The sequence below is a fragment of the Spermophilus citellus genome, assembly GCF_964194105.1.
Source record: "Spermophilus citellus genome assembly, chromosome: X".
Lineage (NCBI taxonomy): Eukaryota > Metazoa > Chordata > Mammalia > Rodentia > Sciuridae > Spermophilus > Spermophilus citellus.
Window position 1 is genome coordinate 45,971,974 of NC_138190.1, and position 21,077 is coordinate 45,993,050.

The window sequence follows — 21,077 nt, forward strand, 5'->3', positions numbered from 1 at the left end:
GGAACTGAAAAAATTTAATAATGCAGAAATAGTTCTAAAACACAGTGAAATGGTGAGAAAGCAAGATAAAATAGTTTGTATTATAATTTACTCTTTTGGGGAAAATGAAGAACAAAATATGTATACATTTGTTTGTGCATCCATAGACAAACTCTAGATATACCAGAAACAGGTAATATTTGTTTCCTCTAAGGAGAAAAATTGGGTAGTTTGGGTACAGTGGTAGGAGGGAGACCCAACTGATTAAACCTTTTGAATTTTGAAACATGTGAACAGAGTAAGAATATGGCAACTTTATATTAATTTTTGAAAATATATAACCTAGTTTATAACTCTAAATGCAAAACATTGACAAAACATTATCACAATATCATTAGTGAAGGTTGATAACCTCATTTACCAAATAACAAACTTGACCTTACTTACCAAATATGTAATTATACAAGAATAATTATAAAATCTTAATCCAATAGTCCTGATGGATAAGGATTTAGAAAGTAAGCAAAAAGAATAAACAGCCAATTAAAATTAGTCTCCAAACTATGAAAATATTTTGTATGCAAGCATTTTAACATTCATAAAGGTCTTACATTACCATTCTTTATAGTTTTTAATCATAAAAAGATAATCATTAAAATGTCACCAATACTAAATTAGCCACAAATCAAATTTTAAGCTCTATAAAACCCAAGACAATCGGATTTGTGACAGAACAGAGTCCTTACTTTTCTCGTAATCTTTGAAGTTCCACTTTCAAGTCTTCATCCTCTATTTCTGACTCATCATCACTGCTCATTGGGGAAGATGGAGAATAGAAGAGTGAACTCTGCGTTTGAGCATAGGCTTGTTCTTCATGAAGGGGTAAGCCCTGATCACTTTCTGGACCAGTTTTTGCCACTGTCTTCCCATTATCAGCAAGAGTGGCTGAAAATTCACTAGCAGAACTAGGCTGTTTCTCAGCAGGCAGTATCTCTCTCTGTTTAAGCAACAGTTCAGATCCAGATCGCATGCTACTTCCCGTGGCTGAAGTTTCTTCTAATTCTTTTTCTGGGGTCACTGAAGATACATCAGTCTCACAAGCTGTGCTGAAAGACAGGAAGTTGTCTAATTGTTTGGAAATCCCTTTATCTTCTTTAAAGGTTTCATGAAGAGTTTGTAACTTCTGAGAAGAGACTGAAGTCTGAGGATTGTGCACGGCAGGTTCCACTTCTACTAACTGAGACTTTGCAGTTTCACTAAAGGCCAGAGCTTCTTCACTGGACTGATTCGATATTTCCTTGAATGCTGATCTGTGTTCTATTCCAAAAGATGTCACTTTCAATGATTGCTGCTGAGGAACCGTAATCACCTGAGATATAAAAAGGTATAAGTGTCTAGCTCCACCTAAGTAAAGGGTAACTACATGAAAAAAATTCATCAATACACAGCATAGACAAATGCTACAATGCACATGTATTGCTATTACCAAAATCTGAAAGTCCCTCTCTATTCCCCATATCATCTTTTAATTGGACACCTTGTGTAAAGACAGTTGATTTCATATTATTCAAATAAAATTCCACAATTAAAACTGCTGAGATTCTAAAGGGCATGAGATTAAATTCATAAAATAGATGACACAACCGCTCACCAAAACCGATGACTCATTTCTGTGATCCAGTCCAATTACTAAAATCCCCACTTCATTAGACTCACCTTTACTGATGGCTTCAAAAGGTGAGAGGATATGTGTAACATGACCAAAAAAGTATGATCTAAAGACCAATCTGCAAATGTTGTTTTTTTTTTTTCTGCAGTGCTGGAGATCAAATCCAGGGTCTCACTTATTTGAGGCAAGTGCTCTATCACTGAGCTACCTACGTTCACAGTCCTGCTGTTACCTTTCATAAGGCCTTTGTAGATTAAGGATTCAACCAAAGACACAGACCTGAAACCGACCCCGCTGAAATGATCCACGCATCGTTTTACATCTACTCAAAGCCCTAGTATCAGCCGTGGACTCCCGTGTCAGTGGAATGGGATCAGGAGCAATTGCTGATCTTATATCTTCTGTTTCCACTGTAAGTTTTGTCAAATTGTAAGCAGAAAAGAGAAAATTGTTAAGACTAAATTTGTTTACATTATCAAAAAATGAAGAAAAGCAGAAAAAGTTTAACTCCTGCTAGACAATTAAAAGGTGTTAATGTAATAAGCAAAATTGTATAAGTCCCTAACTCTAATCATACATTGCAAGATTTATCCCAAGACTTAGTATCTATATGAAATGAATAACCAGAAAACCAAATTAATTACTAAAGGAAAAAATAAAATGGCAATGACATTAATGGGACATGTCACATACATGGGCTATGTGGAAAAAGTGACAAGATTTGTGTATGAACAACCAAAAAAAACCATAAGTAAATGAAAAGTGATGTTACCTAGTCTATGTCCCTGACTGTAAGCACACTACCTTGATGGACTTTTGATCTCTTGAAAAAGCTGGTTGACTGCCGTAGCCTGTATGCCCAGCTTTTTAATTTGCGAGTCCAGGATTTCTTGCTAATAGGATTTTTGAGACTAGGACAAGTAAAGCTTAGGCCAAAATATCCACCTCCTGTCTGCAGATGAATGGCTCCACCGCTTGACACAGCAGCAGGATAGGCCTCTGGATCCCCTGGAAGTGAAGCATCTGGGGACATCTCCTAATGGAGACAAAAAATAAGAAAACACAAAGTAGCAGTAATTTAGTTAAGTTGGAGAATTTTTTTTTTTTTGCCTAGTGCAATTTCTTATGTGAACTAATCATTAATCATAAATAGGATACTTCCCAGTTACGCAGGAGACTAAAACAGGAAGACTGCAAATTTGAAGTCAGTCTCAACAACTTAGTGAGACCCTATCTCAAAATACAAAAAAAAAAAAAAAAAAAAAAAAAAAAAGAGGTGCTGGGAATGTAGATCAGTAGCAAAGTGTCCCTGGGTTCACTTCCCAGTAATGGAAAAAAAATAGGATACTGTATATAATTATATTATAGTACTATATCAGACTGAACCTGAAGTACTCAATTTATAGAAATTAATCCTTTCATTTCTTTCTCCATTTTTTGAGGTATTGGGGATGGTACTCAGGGCCTTGTGCATACTAGGCAATCATAATACTACTAAGCTGCATTCCCAGTTGCCACCATTTCTTTGAAAACATCATTTAAACTTCAGATGAATATAAGAGAAGACTATTAATCTTCCACAGAATATTTTTTATCATTATGTCACCTTTGAAAACTGAAAATTAAATTATTTCCTTTGTATGTACCAATTTACTAAAAAGATTACTGAAATCCCATGCAATTAAAATGAAATGTTCATTTGTTATCATATTATTTAAGAGTTAAAAATACCTGATATATGGGCTGGGGTTGCAGTTCAGTGGTGGAGTGCTTGCCTAGCATTTGTGAGACACTGGGTTTGATTGTCAGCACCAAATAAATAAATTAAATAAAGGTCCATTGACAACTAAAAATATATTTTAAAAAATACCTGACATATAACAGAAAAACAAAATATCTAAGGCACTTAGAGTAACAGAGAAATATCAATGAATCAAGCTTTTTACTTTATGTAAGCACACAGAAATTTACAAAGAAACACAAAATTACTTTAAATTCATCCTCTAAAAATTGTTGTTAACATTAGGCCATGCTAGCTATGAAAATCACTCTTCTTGTCTTCCTATATACTGCCCCCTAAAACCAGAATTAACTGTTGTATCCAATTATCTTAAAAATATATTTCCTATAATAATTAATACAAAATTAATAGACACAACAACAAATACTTTGGGAAACATAAGAATGGTCACTATAAATCTAGAGGATTAAAGGCAAACATAAAAGCACAAAGAATGGGCAGGGCACAGTGGCACACACCTGTAATCCCAGTGACTCAGGAGACTGAGATAGGAGAATCACAAATTCAAGGCCAGCCCCAAGAAATTAGTGAGACCCTGTTCCAAAATTAAAAATACAAAAGGCTGGGGATGTAGCTCTGTGATAGAGTACTTCTGAGTGGGTTCAATTTCCAGTACCAAAAACAAAACAAACAAATAAAAAAAATGGGATTTAGCATTTGCCTGCAGGAAGATGTTCTATATGACAGTAAGCATACTGTCTTAGATAAGCATTATTTGACTTAGGGCAGATTATAATGAATTCTGAATAATCAGCTTTTATTATCCAAAGTCCCAGTTTGGAATGGTAATAATGTTACTTCAATGAGGAAGTGAAATAACTCTCAATATTACAATTTAGACATGTTGCATTGATTCCACTGAAATTACAGATTTTTAATGTATAGTAACTAGAACAAGATGGCATATTTAATATATGTTCTGGCCTCCCATATCAATCCAAATACCTAGATAAAACAGGAAAAATAGATATAGACACAAACATATATGACTGAAGGAAGAAAAAACAGATCATGTCCTATGTAGGAACTGTTTCAAAATGCTGCAAACTCCAGTGACATATATGAGCTGCAAGAATGAGCTGTGGTTCACCAAAAGGATGAGTGCTTGGCTAAAATGTTTATAAAACTCTACAAAACCTATCACCTATTTGTCTCATCAAAATTATCTCTCAACATCCTTCTACTTAAGTGGCCTTCTTTTGCTTGAACAAATATCTATCTGTTAATGTTATTACTATATACAAGTACTTCCCTGGCCACTCTGTGTAGAGTAATCCTCTAAGCTATCACTACCCTTTTTTATAAAAATTTTATTTGTCTAGGGGCTGTTTCCCCCACTAGAATGTGAACTCCACAAAAATAGAGGTTTTTATTTATTCGCTGCTCAAAAGATACTCACTGTATTGAAGAGTGCATTTGTTGGGATACCAAAGAGGAACAGACACTCAGCTCTGCCCCTTCCCTTCCCATCTCGACAACAAACAAAAGACAGCAGAACATCTACCCTTCAAATAAGAGTAGAAAATGGAAATGGTATGTGGCCAAGAGAAAGGTCAAAAGGAGACAATATTTTGGAGGAGGGTAAACTCTCCTGCCTTCAGAGAGTAGCTACTGGGCTATCCTCCAGGTAGCATTAGAGTCAAGTGATAATATCCAATGCCAGAAAGGACATCCCATGTTTTTCCTCCAATTATTGGAGGAAGGCTAGCATTTGGTGATTATGCATAGCGTTTATAGACAGATGAATAAGGAATCTTGAGAGAGAAAAAGAAAAAAATGCACACATACTAAGAATCACCACTATGGAAATCTAACACTATAAGAAAGACTAAATTGAAATAGAGGAAAAGCCAAGGAAATGGCATTAATAACATTGGGTAAAACCTTCATATTGTCAGAGAGATGTGTGAATATACAGTCATGAACTATACAACATTTAGGTCAAGAATGGATAACATATATGACAGTGGTCCTGTATAATGGAGATACTCTGGAAGCTGACGCAGGAGGACTACGAGTTCAAGGCCAGCCAGAGAAAGTTAGTGAGACCCTGTCTCAAAACAAACAAAAAAAATTCATGTTGAAAATTCATTCCCATTGTGTCATATGTGGAGGTAGAAAATGTAGGGCTTTTAACATGTGATTGAATCATGAGGGGTCTACCCTCTTAGATGGATTAGTCTATTCATAGATTAATGGATTTGAGAATTGATGGGTTATGTGAAACATGCTTCATTATAAAAGCAAGTTCTCTCTGGCTTGCTCTGCCTCACCATGTGATGCTATCTGCCATATCATGATTCAGCAGAAAGGTTCTGACCAAATGCTAAGCATTATATAGATATCTGTATTTCCACTTCTGTGAGACATATGTCTAAATGATTTGACTATTCTTTTACTGAGTGGTCTGATCTTTTCTTTCTGATTTGTAAACATGATTTATATATTCAACTATTAATCTTTAGTATATTTTCTAAGGAAAAAAACAAAACTTGGCTGAGTGGTGGTGTATCCCTGTAATCTCAGCAGCTCTGGAGACTGAGGCAGGAGGATTAAGAGTTCAAAGCCATTCTCAGCAATGGTGAGGTGCTAAGCAACTTGTGAGACCCTGTCTCTAAATAAAAATACAAAATAGGGCTGGGGATGGTACTCAATAGTTGAGTGCCCTTGAGTTCAATCCCCAGTACCCACCTCCCCCCAAAACATTTTTTTTTAAATTTTGGGAAAAAATATGTGCAAAAATAGACTGCTGTGGAAAAGAAGCCAAGAATAAGAGTGATTTCAAAACTCAGATTCATGATTGTCAAATGAAAAATTAACTGGAAAAGGCTAAGTAGCAGGATAGTAATCTGACATACTTTTGAAAATGAAGTTATGCCTGAGAACATAAATTAAAAATGAGAACACACTGTTAAGAGATATGGAGGATATATCCAGGAGACTGGATATCTATAACACTTCTAAATTGAAGCCAGAAAGACAATGGAAGGAAAAATAAGATAATAATAAAGTTTACTAGAAATAAAAAAGACACTAATCTTCAAAATCAAAAGGCCATCAAAGTTATGTTCACAATGAATAGAAAAAAATAGTTTCATATCCTGTGTTTTATAAGTCACTAACCACATGTAGCTGTTCAAATTTAATTTAAATTAAATTAAAACTTTAAGCCCTAAGTTACACTAGTAACATTTTATGTGCTGAATAGTCATGTGTGGTTTAGTGATTATCATATTGGACCGCATAGATATAGAACATTTCCACATTGTGGAAAGTGGTCTAGAATAAAAACAAGCCACCTACAAATGAATGATAATCAAATTAACATCACTTTCATCAGCAACACAGGAGGCTAAAAGACAGTAAAACAATGTCTTCTAAGTTCTGAGAGGAAAAGATTTTGATCCTACCGTTCACTCTTAATCAATTGTGAAGCAAAATTAAGATATGTTAGGACATGCAAAAACAACAGCAAAGACAAATTAGATAACCATGTAACATATCTGAAAACATTACTCACAGAAGTATTTCAGGGGAAAAAAGAATAATTCGAGGACAACAGAAACAGTGACAACTAAATATGATTCAGATATAGCAATGGACACTGAAACAAATAGAATAATCCATTTGACCTTGATGCTTAAAATAATCTCCTCTGAGCAACAAAATTTAAATGATAGAGAAAAACATTTCATTTCTTATGGTTCTAGTCATTTGTTGTTATTGTATCATGCACATGATCATAATATAAATGCATATTTATTGATTTTCAGTTTTTTGGTACTGGGGTTGAATCCAGGGGTGCTCTACCACTGAGCTACATCCCTATTCCTTTTTATTTTCATCTGATATATAGTCTCACTAAGTTGATGAGGATGACCTCGAACTTGCAATCCTCCTCAGCTTTAGCCTCCTGAGGAGCTGGGATTACAGGCATGTACCATGGCAACTGGCTTTGGTTTTTATTCATAGAGTCAAACCCTCACTCTCTGTAGCAGCAAGTAGATGGGTATTGTCTAAAATTACCAAATCAAGAAATATTTACCATACACACACACACACACACACACAAAAATACAAGTTACTAATGGTGATGACCACAGAATTAGAATTGGGAACATCAAAGGGTTCAGGGAATAAGAGGTAGCAATACAACAGTTAACTATTTATTTGAATGTAGTGCTGTGGATCAAACACAGGGTTTCATATATACTAAGCAAGAACGCTACATCCCCAGCCAACAGTTACTTTAAATCTATAATCTTTATGAATGACTTTTGTGTTTACTTGTTACCTTTTAAGTTTAAAATTACTAGTTTATCAATAAAACTAATTATATCTATTCAATAATTTATTATGCAGTTACTTTTAATAGTTAAAAAGGTAGAACTATATGTAATGACACTGATGCATGTCCATAATTAAAGATAATGCAGAGCAACATATGTGAAGTATTTGTACATAAATATTTAAAATAAGTTGCAGAGCATGATATATTTCTGAAAAAAATATTATGATATATATGTAAACATATTTGTGTAAGCTTAAGAAAAGTCAATAAGGATAAGCACCAAATTACTAGTGGTTACCTCTGTGATTTGAAGGGCTAGGAAAGGGAAACTAGGGCTGGGGGTATGGCTCAATGGTAGAGTGCTTGCCTTAGGTACAATCACAAGTAACACAAAATAATATAAAATTGAAATAAGGAAAGAAAAAAAGGAAAATTAGTGTTCCTACATTACATAGGTGAGTACCCCTAATTTGTAAATCTAAAATTCAAAATGCTCAAAAAAAAGTCTTAAACTTTCTGAGCCCCAGCATGATATCACAAGTAGACAATTTCACATATGATTTTATATAATGTGGCTCAATCCATGTTTTTTTACACTACATACTGGAAAAAAATTGTCTGTGGGCTCTGTGTATATGGTATACATGAAACATAAATGAATTCTGTGTTTAGATTTGGGTCTCACCCACAAGGTATCTCATTAAGCAAATATTCTAAAATCTAAAAAACTCCAAAATCTGAAACACTTTTTTAAACCAAGGCCTTTTGGATACAGGATACTCAACCTGTATGTATGTGTTTATATATACTTTAAGTATAGGCCTGGCATGGTGGTACAAACCTATAATTTCAGTAAGTTAGGAGGCTGAAGAAGGAGGATCACAAGTTCAAGGCCAGCCTCAGCAACTCAGGGAGACCCTGTCCCAAAATGGCTGGGGATGTAGCTCAGTGGTAGAACACCCCTGGGTTTAGTCTCTAGTACCCCCCCCCACCAAAAAAAAAAAAAAAAGTCATGGGACTATGGATGACTTTTACTTTTTTTCAAATAAATTAAACCTATCAAATCACGTTTAAATTAAACTATGAAGTAGAAATCAAAAAGTAAGTTCTTTCTATTAGAATCTTCTATAAATCAGGGTTCCCCCCCCCCCCATCATTAAAACAAATATAGACACTGCTTGCAAGTTCCTAGTTACTTCACTAGAGGGCTCTCTTACCCATAGTCTACCAGGTCTACTGAGAATTTCTGAGCACCTGTAGCATAGGTCATGGCATCCTTAAATACCTGTGTCCTTAAAATCTCATTTCAAAACACAGAATTTTAGAAGAGAAGGCATTTCTTTAAAATCATAAGGAAACAAAAAGACTGATACTTACATGTAAACACAATTCGCTGGGTACAGAAGTTATCACATTCAGGTCCCTTTTGAACACTGATATGTTAGCAGGCTGACTTGCAGCCACATTGGACAGAATCTTAGAGCCCATATGTTGGAAATTAGGGGATTGTGCAGGGCTATCTTGAATTCCACAGTGACTGATGGCTATGACTTCTGGCATTGGACAGGAGAGTGTATCTTCAGCAGAGGAAGAAAAAGGAGAGTCTATGCTTTGGGTGTCCTTCTGGCTCTCAGGATAGATGCTAGAGATGCTGTGTTCCTGATAGAGCAAGTTTCTTAATTTTTCATCCAGAGTTTTAATTCGGTTGTCTGCAAACTCCATTTTTGGAGGTCTTTCCCCATCTGATTCTAGAACAGTAGTGGGTAAAAGGGTAGTAGATTCAAGGCCAGGAGTCTGAGTGGAAACGACTCCTTTTGGAGAATTTGCTTCAGTGTTCACTATGTTTTCTCCTTCTTGGGAAATAAACTCTGCATCCATAGTTGGCTGCTGTCCTGGTAAGAACTGAGGTTTTTGATCAGATACAAATGTTGAGGTTGTAACAGCATTACCAGCAATCTGAGTTGATTTGCCACCATGAGCTACAAGCACATCAGCCTGACTGGCAGGTGGGTGACATGAATATACAGGTATGAACATGCCTGTTTGGCCAATGAGTCCCTCACATTCAATTGGAACTGAAGTAGTGGAATAAGTGGAACTACTGGTAACTGGTGTCATTATCTGCCTGTTATCTTCCACTTGAAAAAGTATAGCTGGCTGTTCACTTTTTACACCAGCACATTCAGAAATCTTACCATCAACTACATCCTTGTTTTCTGATTTGGAGGTAAAAAGTGCATGTTGGCATGGATTATTTTCTATACTGAGCAGTGTGTCCTGTGATATTTCCTTATTATTTTTACTTCGTGAACCTGGAACAATAACAAAGTAACAGTTAATTACATGCTGATGAATGCAAAGCATAGACTAATACAAAAGTTCAAAAGTGACAGGAAAAGCAAGGGACAAATGAGAACTGATATGAGAGAGAATATGCTTATAAACAAGACTCAAAATATCAAACAATCCAAGCTGGAATGAAAAAAAAACAACTTTGCTTTTTTATAAATGTTAAATAAAAATATTTTAAGTTATACACTGTCTTCAAATATGCTTATGAAAATTGTTGGAAAATATTTAAGAAATAAGTTAAAATATGGTATATGTTTTACATTCATATCCTCCAAATCTGGGAAAACCTGGCAGTGAATGAGAGCTTACTAGGAAATGGATGTAGCCCAGTGACTGCAGCCATTGAAGGCTGAAGAGAAGGAGGAGACTGAGCCTCTCGGTTTCTTATTGTCTGATTGATACAGAATCGCCACCGACCAACTGGAGATGACTGAGGAGCAGATTCATCTGTAGAAATAATTAGCAAGAAATCAATGTGCCAAGCAAATGTCAGTTCATTTATCTTATTGACTTAATAAAACTAATTTCAAAAACGAATCTGTCTTGGGGCTGGGGTTATGGTTCAGCAGTAGAGTGCCCACATGCGAGGCACTGGGTTTGATCCTCAGTACCACATAAAAATAAATAAATAAACAAAACAAACAAACGAATAAATAAATAAAGGTATTGTGTCCAACTACAACTAAAATAAAAATATATTTTTTAAAAAAATTATCTGTCTTATACCTATATTCCCAATAGTAATAGGATAAGTATAATAGTAGTGCTTATCATAGCTGTATAAGTGTGTCATTAGTGGAATAATATCAAGATAAAATATGACTATTAAAACATGAGGCAAACTTAGAATACAATGATTTTAGTTAAGAAACTTTCTGTCCATCTTATATCTGAAAAATCAATTGACCAGTTTTGTTTCAAACAGGCCATTAAAAGTCATCATACTGTGACTGCTTTTCTGGTAACATACCATGTGACAACTCAGAAATAAATTAATCAGATAAAGAACCAAAACTTGGAGGAAATTTGGTGAATGAATTTTTATCTCTGAGATACAAGGTTCTTTCAAAGTGTTAGAAAATAACAATTTATCAAATTACTTTATTGGCTAACATTTTTCTCCAAGAAGGGATATAATTTAAAGTTCCCAAATGTCTTATTTCAAAAGCCAAATGGTAAATGTAATTAAATATACTTACTGCTGGTTTGGGTAGAAGCAGAATTTATCTGGACTTGTTCAGATGATCCTGTCTGAATTAAAAATGAATAGATAAATAAAGAAGTTCCTGACACGTATTCAAAAAGACCCATTTGCTAAATAATCGTTCTTACTTGGTTACTGTTAGATTCCAAGGTAACAGAGTCAAGTCCAATGACTTTTTCTGCAGCAGAGTGGATATGAAGGATCTCCTGGGCTTGACCTACAATAGCCCTCAATTCTTCTACAAATTTTTCCTTCTCATTTTCCAGCACAAAGTTATCTTCAACCTGCCCCACAACAAAAGTCAGTCTATTCATGAGAATGAATTTAGTTTCTTCAAAATTATAATACTGTATTAATGGTGGTTACCATAAAGAAAAACATAAATATGGAGTATCTAAATCCAAGTGTCAAAACAGAATAAAGACCAGCAATAAAACACCACATAATACATTCAATTATTCTTTTTATTTAATTTTTATTTAGTTGTCAGTGGACCTTTATTTATTTACTCATTTATTTTTTATGTGTTTACAACAAAGATGTCCAAAGTAAAAGGTTTTCAATCACAAATCATAAAATTCATCATCTTTGGAGATGTTTCATAACAGCCCAAAGACCTTTAGTTGGGCTAAGTGTACACGGGAATTATGAAAGTATAGTCATCTCAAAAGATACTCTGCTAAGAGGCATAACTAACAAAATTAACTTTTAAAATGTTTATTTTGCCCGGGTGCAGTGGTGCATGCCTGTAATCCCAGTAGCTCAGGAGGCTGAGGCAGGAGGATTGTGAGTTCAAAGCCAGCCTCAGCAATGGCAAGGCATTAAGCAACTCAGTGAGATCCTGTCTCTAAATAAAACATTTTTAAAAAGGGCTAGGGATGTGACTCAGGGGTTAAGTACCCCAGGTTCAATCTCTGATAACACTCCCCCCCAAATTTATTTCCACTTCACCAGAAAAGCAGAAACAAATGCATTATGCACTCTCTTACTACCCAGATCCCAAACCTATCCAATAAAGGGGAAAAATACTAACTTAAGCCTACTAATTCAAAGAAAATATTAAAAAACTAAATGAAATGAAGAAAATAACTTGAACATTTACAGGGAAGATGTTAGATGAGTAGTTTGCACATTAGAAATTACCTTGGTAACTTGACAAACTATTGATGTTTAGTCCTCAACTTCAAAGATTCTGATTTAATCAGTAACCCACACAATGGAATTATTTTTATAAAGTTTATTAGATTATCTCAACATACAGGCAAAGGGAAAAAATATTGATCCACAATAAAACTCTTTCATATTTTTCAAATGAATATGCTGAAACTAAATAAGATGCAGCAGCTTATCCCTGATCAGAACCTCTGTATAAATTTTAAAACTAACCATGCCCTTTAAAGAGAGATGGCTCCAAATAAATATAGAGAAAATAAGAGACAGATAATGTTGAAGGGAAAATAATTTGTATTTACGATACTTACCATATAGTCTGCAATATCTTCTGGTGCATCACCATCAACATCAAACTTGAAGGTGACCATCTTATTGTTGTGTGTTTCCAGCTGGCACTCTACCATGTTGTCTCCAGAGGTTGACACCTATGAATACATATTTCACCAGTTTAAGATTCACTGTCTTCACTTTGTAAATTATACACAGACTATCTAAGATGAGTTCACATATAATAAATGCTGAAAATGACTTATACATTAACACTCTAAAAACATTCTGTTTTCCCTTTGTGAAATACTACATAAAGAGCCATCCTATGACAAATATAACAGGTACAAATTACTCAGTAAAATCTTAAATGAGAGTGGGATGCAGTGGTTCACCTCCATAATCCCAGCTACTTGAGAGGTTAAGTTAGCAAGAATGCAAGTTTGAGGTCAGCCTGAGCAAGTTAGCAAGATATTTGAGACAATAGTCTCAATTTTTTTTTTTTTAATTTAAAGGGCTAGGTTGTAGCTAGGTGGTAGAGCATTTACCTAGTATGTGCAAGGCCCTGGGTTCAATCCCCACAGTTACAATAAATAAATAAATAGAAACGTGATCAAGTAGGAAAGAAAATGGAACAAAACTCTTACAGAAAAGCAAAAAAAAAAAAAGGTTATAATAGTCACTATAGCTATATGCAATGCAATATCTAAATCCAGTCACTAATTTCCAAAATTCTCTTAATGTAGCAACATGTATTTAGAAATTTTAGAAATGTTTTTATGTGCATATGCTAGAAATTGAACCCAGGGCCTTGCATATGCTAAGCACATGCTCTATCACTGAGCTACACCCTCAAGCCTCAAATTTTCACTTTTTAAACCACTAATCTATTTCTAGGGATCTATTTATTCTAAGGAAATAATCGGGGACAGATACAAAGATTTATGTTCTAGGATATTTGCTGCAGAGAATGAAGACAAAGTTAGGGAAAAAGACTGGCAAAAACAGAACAAATTTTAAAAGTACGACAACGAAAGGAATGCTAAAATTATATTTGCATACAAGGGCCTATCTAATGTAGCCATTTAAAATGTTATTGAAAAATTACTTAGTGATATAGGAAAATATACATGATAAGTTAAGTGGTAGGGTATTGCCAAGCATGCATGAGGCCCCAGGCTTGATCCCCAGTGCTTCCAAAAAAGAGAGGGGATATAAATTTGTATGTAGGCTTCAGCAACCCAGGCTTGATCCCCAGTGCTTCCAAAAAAGAGAGGGGATATAAATTTGTATGTAGGCTTCAGCAACCAACTGAAATATATATTGTACTGGTTACAGATACAGACTTTGAAGTCTAATCTGGGTTAAGATCTGACTTTATCACTTGCTAGTTGTATGACCTTAAGCAAATTATCTCTCTTGACATTCTCATTTCTTAAGAGTATATTATCACCTATTATATAGAGTGTTTGCATTGCATGACAAATTTATGCATAAAACTGGGCACAGTGACACAAGCCTATAATCCCAGTGACACAGTAGGCTGACACAAGAAGACTGCAAGTTCAAGACCAGCCTCGGCAATTTAGTGAGGCCCTAAGCAACTTAGTGAGATGCTGTCTCAAAATTATAATAAAATAAAGGTCTGGGGATGTGGCTATGTGGTAAGGTGCCTCTTGGTTCAATCCCCAGTACACACAAAAAAAATTAATACGTAACATTTGGGGTGTCTATCACAAAAAAATTCAATAGTTTTGCTATAATTACTAGTACTATCACAATCTTAATGTAAAATGCTAAATGTACATGTAGAATAAAGAAATGAAAACAAATTAAAAAATGGTAGAAGCTAGCTCTCAGTGGTAGTTATAAGTGATTTATTTTCTGCCTTTTATTCTCTTTATTCCCCTTTAAAAATTAACACAAAACATTCCTATCAGAAAATTTTTAATGGAGGAAAAGTCAGCTTACAGAGGGTTTCATAATATTCTACACTTATCACAGTATCATCCCCCCTGACTCTCGAAGACCTCTACATGCACTACAACCAAACCATATCCACACACTGACCTGAAGGACAGTAAGTTGAAATTTAGTCCCCTTCTCTGGTCGGGGACAGGAAGCTCTTCTCTGTTTGATCCGATCCTGTTTGCCATTTCCACCTGGGTTATCAGAGTTATTGGTGTTTTCCTTCACAGCTGCCACATCTTGATTCAAGCTAGTTAAAAAAAAAAAAAAAAAAAACCAGTAACTCATTCCAATCCTGATAATAAAAAATCTAACAAAAAAGCTTTTGATTATTTAATTGTAAATAATGTTTAAGGAAAATCAATAAATAATATAATATCTTTTAAAAAGTTATAATTGCTGAATTCTGTGAATATACTAAAAGTTACTGAATCATACACTTTAAAGATAAATTGAATTGTATGCAAATTATATATAAATAAAGCTATCTTTTAAAGTTATGAAAAATGTGATTATATCATATATATTTGGCAAAAATGAAATTAAAGAAAACATTGCCAGTTATAGACCTTTGTGAAACCTTTTAAAAGAGAATGCTCTTGATAAATTTTATCTTGTTTGTTTTGGGGTTACTTCATTAACATGTTCAAATAAAACTTCTAATCTGAAAAATCTCACTCAAAATAAGGGAGAGACCTCAATAAGGATAGACAGACCGAATGTGAGAGACAAAAATAATGCAAGAGGCAGAAAAATAAATAAAAAGGAATCATATAACAATGGTGGAACACCTGGAGATGTAGCTCAGAAATAGAGCATGTGCCTAGTATACAGAGGCACTGAGTTCCATCCCCTGAAAAAAAATTCTTCAAGCTAGACATGGTGGCTCATGTCTGTAATCCCAAGTACTCAGGAGAATGAGGCAGAAAAATTGTACATTTGAGTTCAGTCTGGGCAATGTAGTGAGATCCTATCTCAAAATAAAACATAGAAAGGGCTAGGAATGTAGCTTAGTGGTAAAGTGCCCCTGTGTTCAATATCAAGTACAATCAATCAATCAATCAATCAATAAAATGGTTCAAAATGATTAACATTTTATAGTTCTTGGGTAGCTTTTTTTTTTGACAGACTGCCTCAGTCTCCTGGATTACTGGGAATAGAGGCATGTGCCACTGTACCCAGATCAATATAACTAATTCTAACTGATTATATTTTATAGGTTCAAATCAGTATGATTATGAAAGGGCAGGTTAACTTAGTTTATCTGTGTGAAATTTTTCATATTTTTCTTTAATAAAAGTGAAGATATTTGAATATTTGAGTAAATATCTTCCAATATATCTGAAATTCAAATAAAAAGAACAATAAGTATCAGACAACCTTTTTCAGATATTAATTTTTAGATTAAGTCCTTTTGCTAAAAACTATTCATAAAATATTGCTATAGAGATGCACAAAAATGATAAAAATAATTCCTAATTCTTCTATGTCTGTATGAAAAAGAAGACATATTAATACTGTTCCTAAGTTCTTTCAGCATAGCTGAATGGTAGAGAACTTGCCTCACATGCCTGAGTCCCTGGGTTTAATCCCAGCACCATAAAGAAAACATTTTAATTAAAAATAATAATAATGCCCCTAGAGTTCTAAAACATACAGAGAATTGTCAGTAATAAATAACATTTTCATAGGGTAATAGAGACATTAATTTTAGCCAATGGGGCTATATCATTCATATTCCAAAGTAACCTTAAAAAACACTAGCTTAGGGTTTGGGACAACATAGCAAAAACTCAACTCTGCCTGCTTGTCCCCACTAAGAAGAGCTAAAAAAATAAAATCTGGAAATAATACAGTAAAAAATCAGGATAGCACTAAAGAATGAAAAGATAAAAGATTGATCAGGAACTCTGAGGACTTAAAAAATAAAGCAACTAACCATCTTCTAATACTAACACAATGGCAGAAGACAGGTCAGGCATAAAGACAGCCCAGACCTAGTGTCTCCTGATACTTAACCCTTCAACAAAAGATGGCTTACGTAGGCCCTTTGCTTCCCCAGTGGCAGTGGCAGTAAAATGTGATCTGTATGGTGGACCTAGAGAAGTTCAAATCTCCACGCTGCAGCTCCACCATGGACACCAAGGTGCCAGGTGAATGAAGCAGACCAGAATAGCAAAGCATGAACTCTCAAAACTACATCGTCACTAGAACCACAGCCCCTAGAAGTAGGCCAGGACCAATGTACCTAATGTATCTAAACAGGCAGAATGACAGCTAAATAGAGGATTTAAATGTAGAATCCAAAGTGTCCTTACATAATACCCAAAATATCCAGGAGACAAAAATAAAATCCCTGTCATACCAAAAACCAGGAAAATTACAACTTAAATCTTTTTGCATCAACAAGTGCAAAATCAACAATCAGCAAGTGTCAACATCGAGATGAATCAGGAAAAGATTTTATCTGAAAAGATTTTAAAAGCATTTATCAAAATGAAGGTTAGGAGTGTGGTTCAGTTGGAGAGTTTTTCCCTAGCATGTGCAAGGCCCTGGGTTCAATCCCCAGCATCACCAAAATAAAACAAACAAACAACAAAAAAAACAAAAAACGAGCTTGTCAAAGGAGTAGAAGATGTTAAAAACAGAAACAAATGAAATTATAGAACTAAACATAAAATCACAGAAATAAAAACTTAATGAAAGGACAATGGGCACAATAACGAAATATATAGGAAAGAAACAATGAATGTAAAAACAGAACAATAGAAATTATCCAATCTGAACAAATACAGAAAAATGCAAATTTATGACTACTAATATAACTATGACATTTGACTATAAATTACATTATTATTTCCTTTTAAACTCTTTTATGCTCTTCTTAGAACACTATAAGTAAAGAAAATAAGGTAATGGTCAATATTATTGATGTTAAAAAAGTAAAAAATAGGGCTGGGGTTGGGGCTCAGTGGTAGAGAGCTTGCCTTGCATGTGTGAGGCACTGGATTTGATCTCCAGCATCACATAAAAATAAATAAATAAATAAAGGTATTGTGTCCATCTATAACTAAAAAAATATTTTTTTTAAAAAGTAAAAATAATGGGGCTGGAGTCGTGGCTCATCAATAGAACGCTCGCCTCGCACGTGTAAGACCCTGGGTTCTATCCTGAGCACCACATAAAAATAAATAAGCAAAATAAAAATTAAAGAAAATTTTTAAAAAGTAAAAATAGTGCCCAATATGTTTATTAAACCTACACATAAATATAAGAACACAGAAGCTTCCCTAGTTACTGCACATACTTCTGCTCACCCTCATTATTTCCAAGGTATGAATCTGATGATACTTACCTTCTAACTAAATCTGGTTTTTGAAGAGCTGCTTGTTGTTCAACTCCAACTGGTTGGGGTATGGTCTGTAAGTAATAAAAATAAAGATTGTTACAACAGCAAAATTCAAGCTAAGGAGGCAATCTGTTGTTATTTCAGAAATTTTGATTGTTACATTTCCTATTTTGGTTACCTTGCAAACCAGGTAGAATGTCTTTGTTATTGAAAGTCTATATCAATCCTGTTATTGACATTTTTACTAAAGATAAAGAAAAATAAATGTAGCAATAAATCAAGTACATCTTATTCATCAATATTTTTGTTAAAAATTAGCATTTTTATGTACTTTTGTTTGTCATTTTTCAACAAAGAACACTACTATTGAACTTGTAGTCCTGGTTGTAAAACTACTACTTAAAAGAATTGTTGCCATTACACAAAAAGATGAATCAATGTCTCAAACTTCCTCTTAGAAAGAAAAATACCAATCCTGCTGGAAAATAATTTTAAATATTTACCTAATCAATACTCTACATACTACTCACTGGTGAGAACAGAGAGAAATCTTAGAATGTAAATTTAATAAAAACAATAATTTCCCTACTCGGTTAACCACTCTGTGATTGCATCTCATCTTCCAAAAGATTAAGTTTTTCAGATGATGAAAGTCCACAATGAACTGGTCCATGTCTGATTCTCTAGCTTCATCTCTGCTTGAAGCCACACTAAGCTGGAGTTCTCTGCATGAGTTGGATCCTTCCATATATGCTATAACTCTACTTATGTTTCTCTACCTCCCCAGGCTATTTATTTCAAGCCCTCCTCTATCTTGTCCATTTAGCAAATATGTGGACAGAACTTCTACATATAAGAAACCTCTATGAGGTTTCAGAAATAGATCAGCAAAATTTTCTTGGAGAATTAAAAAAAAACATATATCTTAGCTCATATTCTGATTTCTAAACTAGAAAGGAAGAAGGTTCCATGTAGAAATGGATGATTTTCCATCAATGGGACAAGAAAGTAGAAGAGCTTTACTCTGCCAAAAAGTAAAACAATACTTAAAAAAATGATGAGGACATATCAAAAACAGAGAGGACCAAATTGAAGGAGCTCCTACTGTCAAAATCTGGGACAATTTGGGCATCAAAATAATAATAGTAAAATAATATAACCCATTTAATAAAATAAGAATCCATGACTTCATACTCATAAGAACAAATGAACAAATAGAAAAGGAAAAGCTCTTATTTACAGTAAAAGAGAACTAATAAATAAAGAGGGATGATGGAGTTAGAAAATCATAAATGGATGACAAAACCAGAAGGTGAAGGTTGAATAAAGAACAGGATATTTACTAGTTTCAAAGTTTCCTACAGATTGCTTTTTAAGTACAAAGGCAAAAAAAAAAAAGGTAAATTTACACTGGAAGAATTTGGAAGGCCTAACCTTAACAAAGTTAACTTAACTTCCCCAACACTGGAACAAAGCAACATCACATGCGTTCTACTACTATGTGCAAATAAAAACACATTTAATGTACATGATTTTCCTGAAAAAAAATGTATAATCTGAATCTAAAGAAAAGGAAACTTCACATTGATTCAAATTGAAGGGCATTCTGCAGCATAACTGGCCTTCATTCTTCAAAAATATCAATGTTATGAAAAATAAAGACTGAATAAATATTCTGAATAAATAAATATTAAAGAAAGCAAAAAAGATAAAACAACTAAAGGTAATACATGACCTTTAATTATATCATGGATCGAGCAGGGTGAAGTTGCCATAAAGGACATCATAATAATTAATGAAAATGTTGAGGTGGATAATAGATAATAATATTATATTATTATCTGTCAATGTTAACATTCTCTAAATTGGTCACTATATTGTAGTTATTTAAGAAAATGTCTATATTTCTGTATGTGTCTGTATGCATATACACACGTGCTGGCAGTGGGGATTGAATCTATGGCCTCACTCACGCTAGACAAGTGATCTACTATTGAACTATACTCCCAGCCAATGTCCTTATTCTTGTACTGAAATATTCAGAGGTAAAATGGCATCATGTTTGCAACTAGCTATCTCATATGATTCATGGGGAAAAGCATAGGTAGATGGGTGGATTATTGGACAAGGGAATGGACAGACAGACCCGTAATCTAATAGTGCCTTTTATCATAGCCCTCTTTATCATGCATGTTTAATATCAAACTCCAAGGACTCACTGATTTATTTTGCCTTCTTGGTGCCTCTTAGCATAGTACCTGGCACATTTTAGGGTTCCAATAAATATCTGAACTTAGAAAGAAATAGGGAAGGAAAGTTTGACATGGAAATAAAGGCCGTGCCACAAAAATGTTTGTGAACTGATATTAGGATTCCTGAAAATCAATCATTAAAAAATAACACAAGGAAAGAAAACAACATGGTATAAAGCTTGTTTCACAGTAAATGTTCAATAAAATGTTAGCTATACCTGTATTTTATTATAGTATTATATGTAATACAAACTAGCAGCAAGTTAGTTGTCTAGGAATAAGGGAAGGATTAGGTAAATAGGAGTGTTTATCATACTACCACATGGCTATTAAAAAGTGAAATCATGAAATCATGCCAGGTGCCATCATGTCTGCCTGTAATCTCAGCAACTCAGGAAGCTGAGGCAGGAAGATTAAAAGTTCAAGGTCAGCCTCAGCAACTTAGCAAGACCCTGTCAAAATTTAAAAAAAAAAAAAACAAGGGCTGGGGATATAGCAGTGGTAAAGTACCCATGGTTCAATCCCTAGTACCTCAAAAAAAAAAAAAAAAAAAAGGTAGGGGGAAAGGAATCATGAAGGCCAAGTAAAGGCAGGGGAAAATACACAACAATGAATAAAAAACAAAGCAGAAAACAAAACTGATGGAAAATTAAAACCACTTATGAAAAAGTCTAGAGTATTTTCACAAATTTTACAATCATAGCCATGTTATAGAAACAGCATTTTAGGCAACCCTCCATTTCCCCAATTTTTATGTTACTATATACATTCT

The 21,077-nt window shown here is 34.2% G+C and overlaps 1 protein-coding gene across 4 annotated transcripts in view; it reads right to left on the reverse strand.

The window, feature by feature from the left end:
* The window catches only part of WNK3 (WNK lysine deficient protein kinase 3), a 146,486-nt gene that overhangs the window by 34,734 nt on the left and 90,675 nt on the right, over positions 1-21,077 (reverse strand). For 2 of the 4 annotated variants that reach the window (XM_081278270.1, XM_081278269.1), the window contains exons 10-19: positions 18,060-18,124; positions 14,807-14,954; positions 12,778-12,894; positions 11,425-11,580; positions 11,292-11,343; positions 10,402-10,539; positions 9,118-10,052; positions 2,594-2,684; positions 1,928-2,058; positions 726-1,348 (exon numbers count right to left, since the gene is read on the reverse strand). In XM_081278270.1, the coding sequence (XP_081134396.1) occupies positions 726-1,348; positions 1,928-2,058; positions 2,594-2,684; positions 9,118-10,052; positions 10,402-10,539; positions 11,292-11,343; positions 11,425-11,580; positions 12,778-12,894; positions 14,807-14,954; positions 18,060-18,124 (2,456 nt within the window). Of the gene's footprint in view, positions 1-725; positions 1,349-1,927; positions 2,059-2,452; positions 2,685-9,117; positions 10,053-10,401; positions 10,540-11,291; positions 11,344-11,424; positions 11,581-12,777; positions 12,895-14,806; positions 14,955-18,059; positions 18,125-21,077 lie in introns of all 4 variants that reach the window. The other 2 variants (XM_081278268.1, XM_081278267.1) reach the window with 1 other exon arrangement.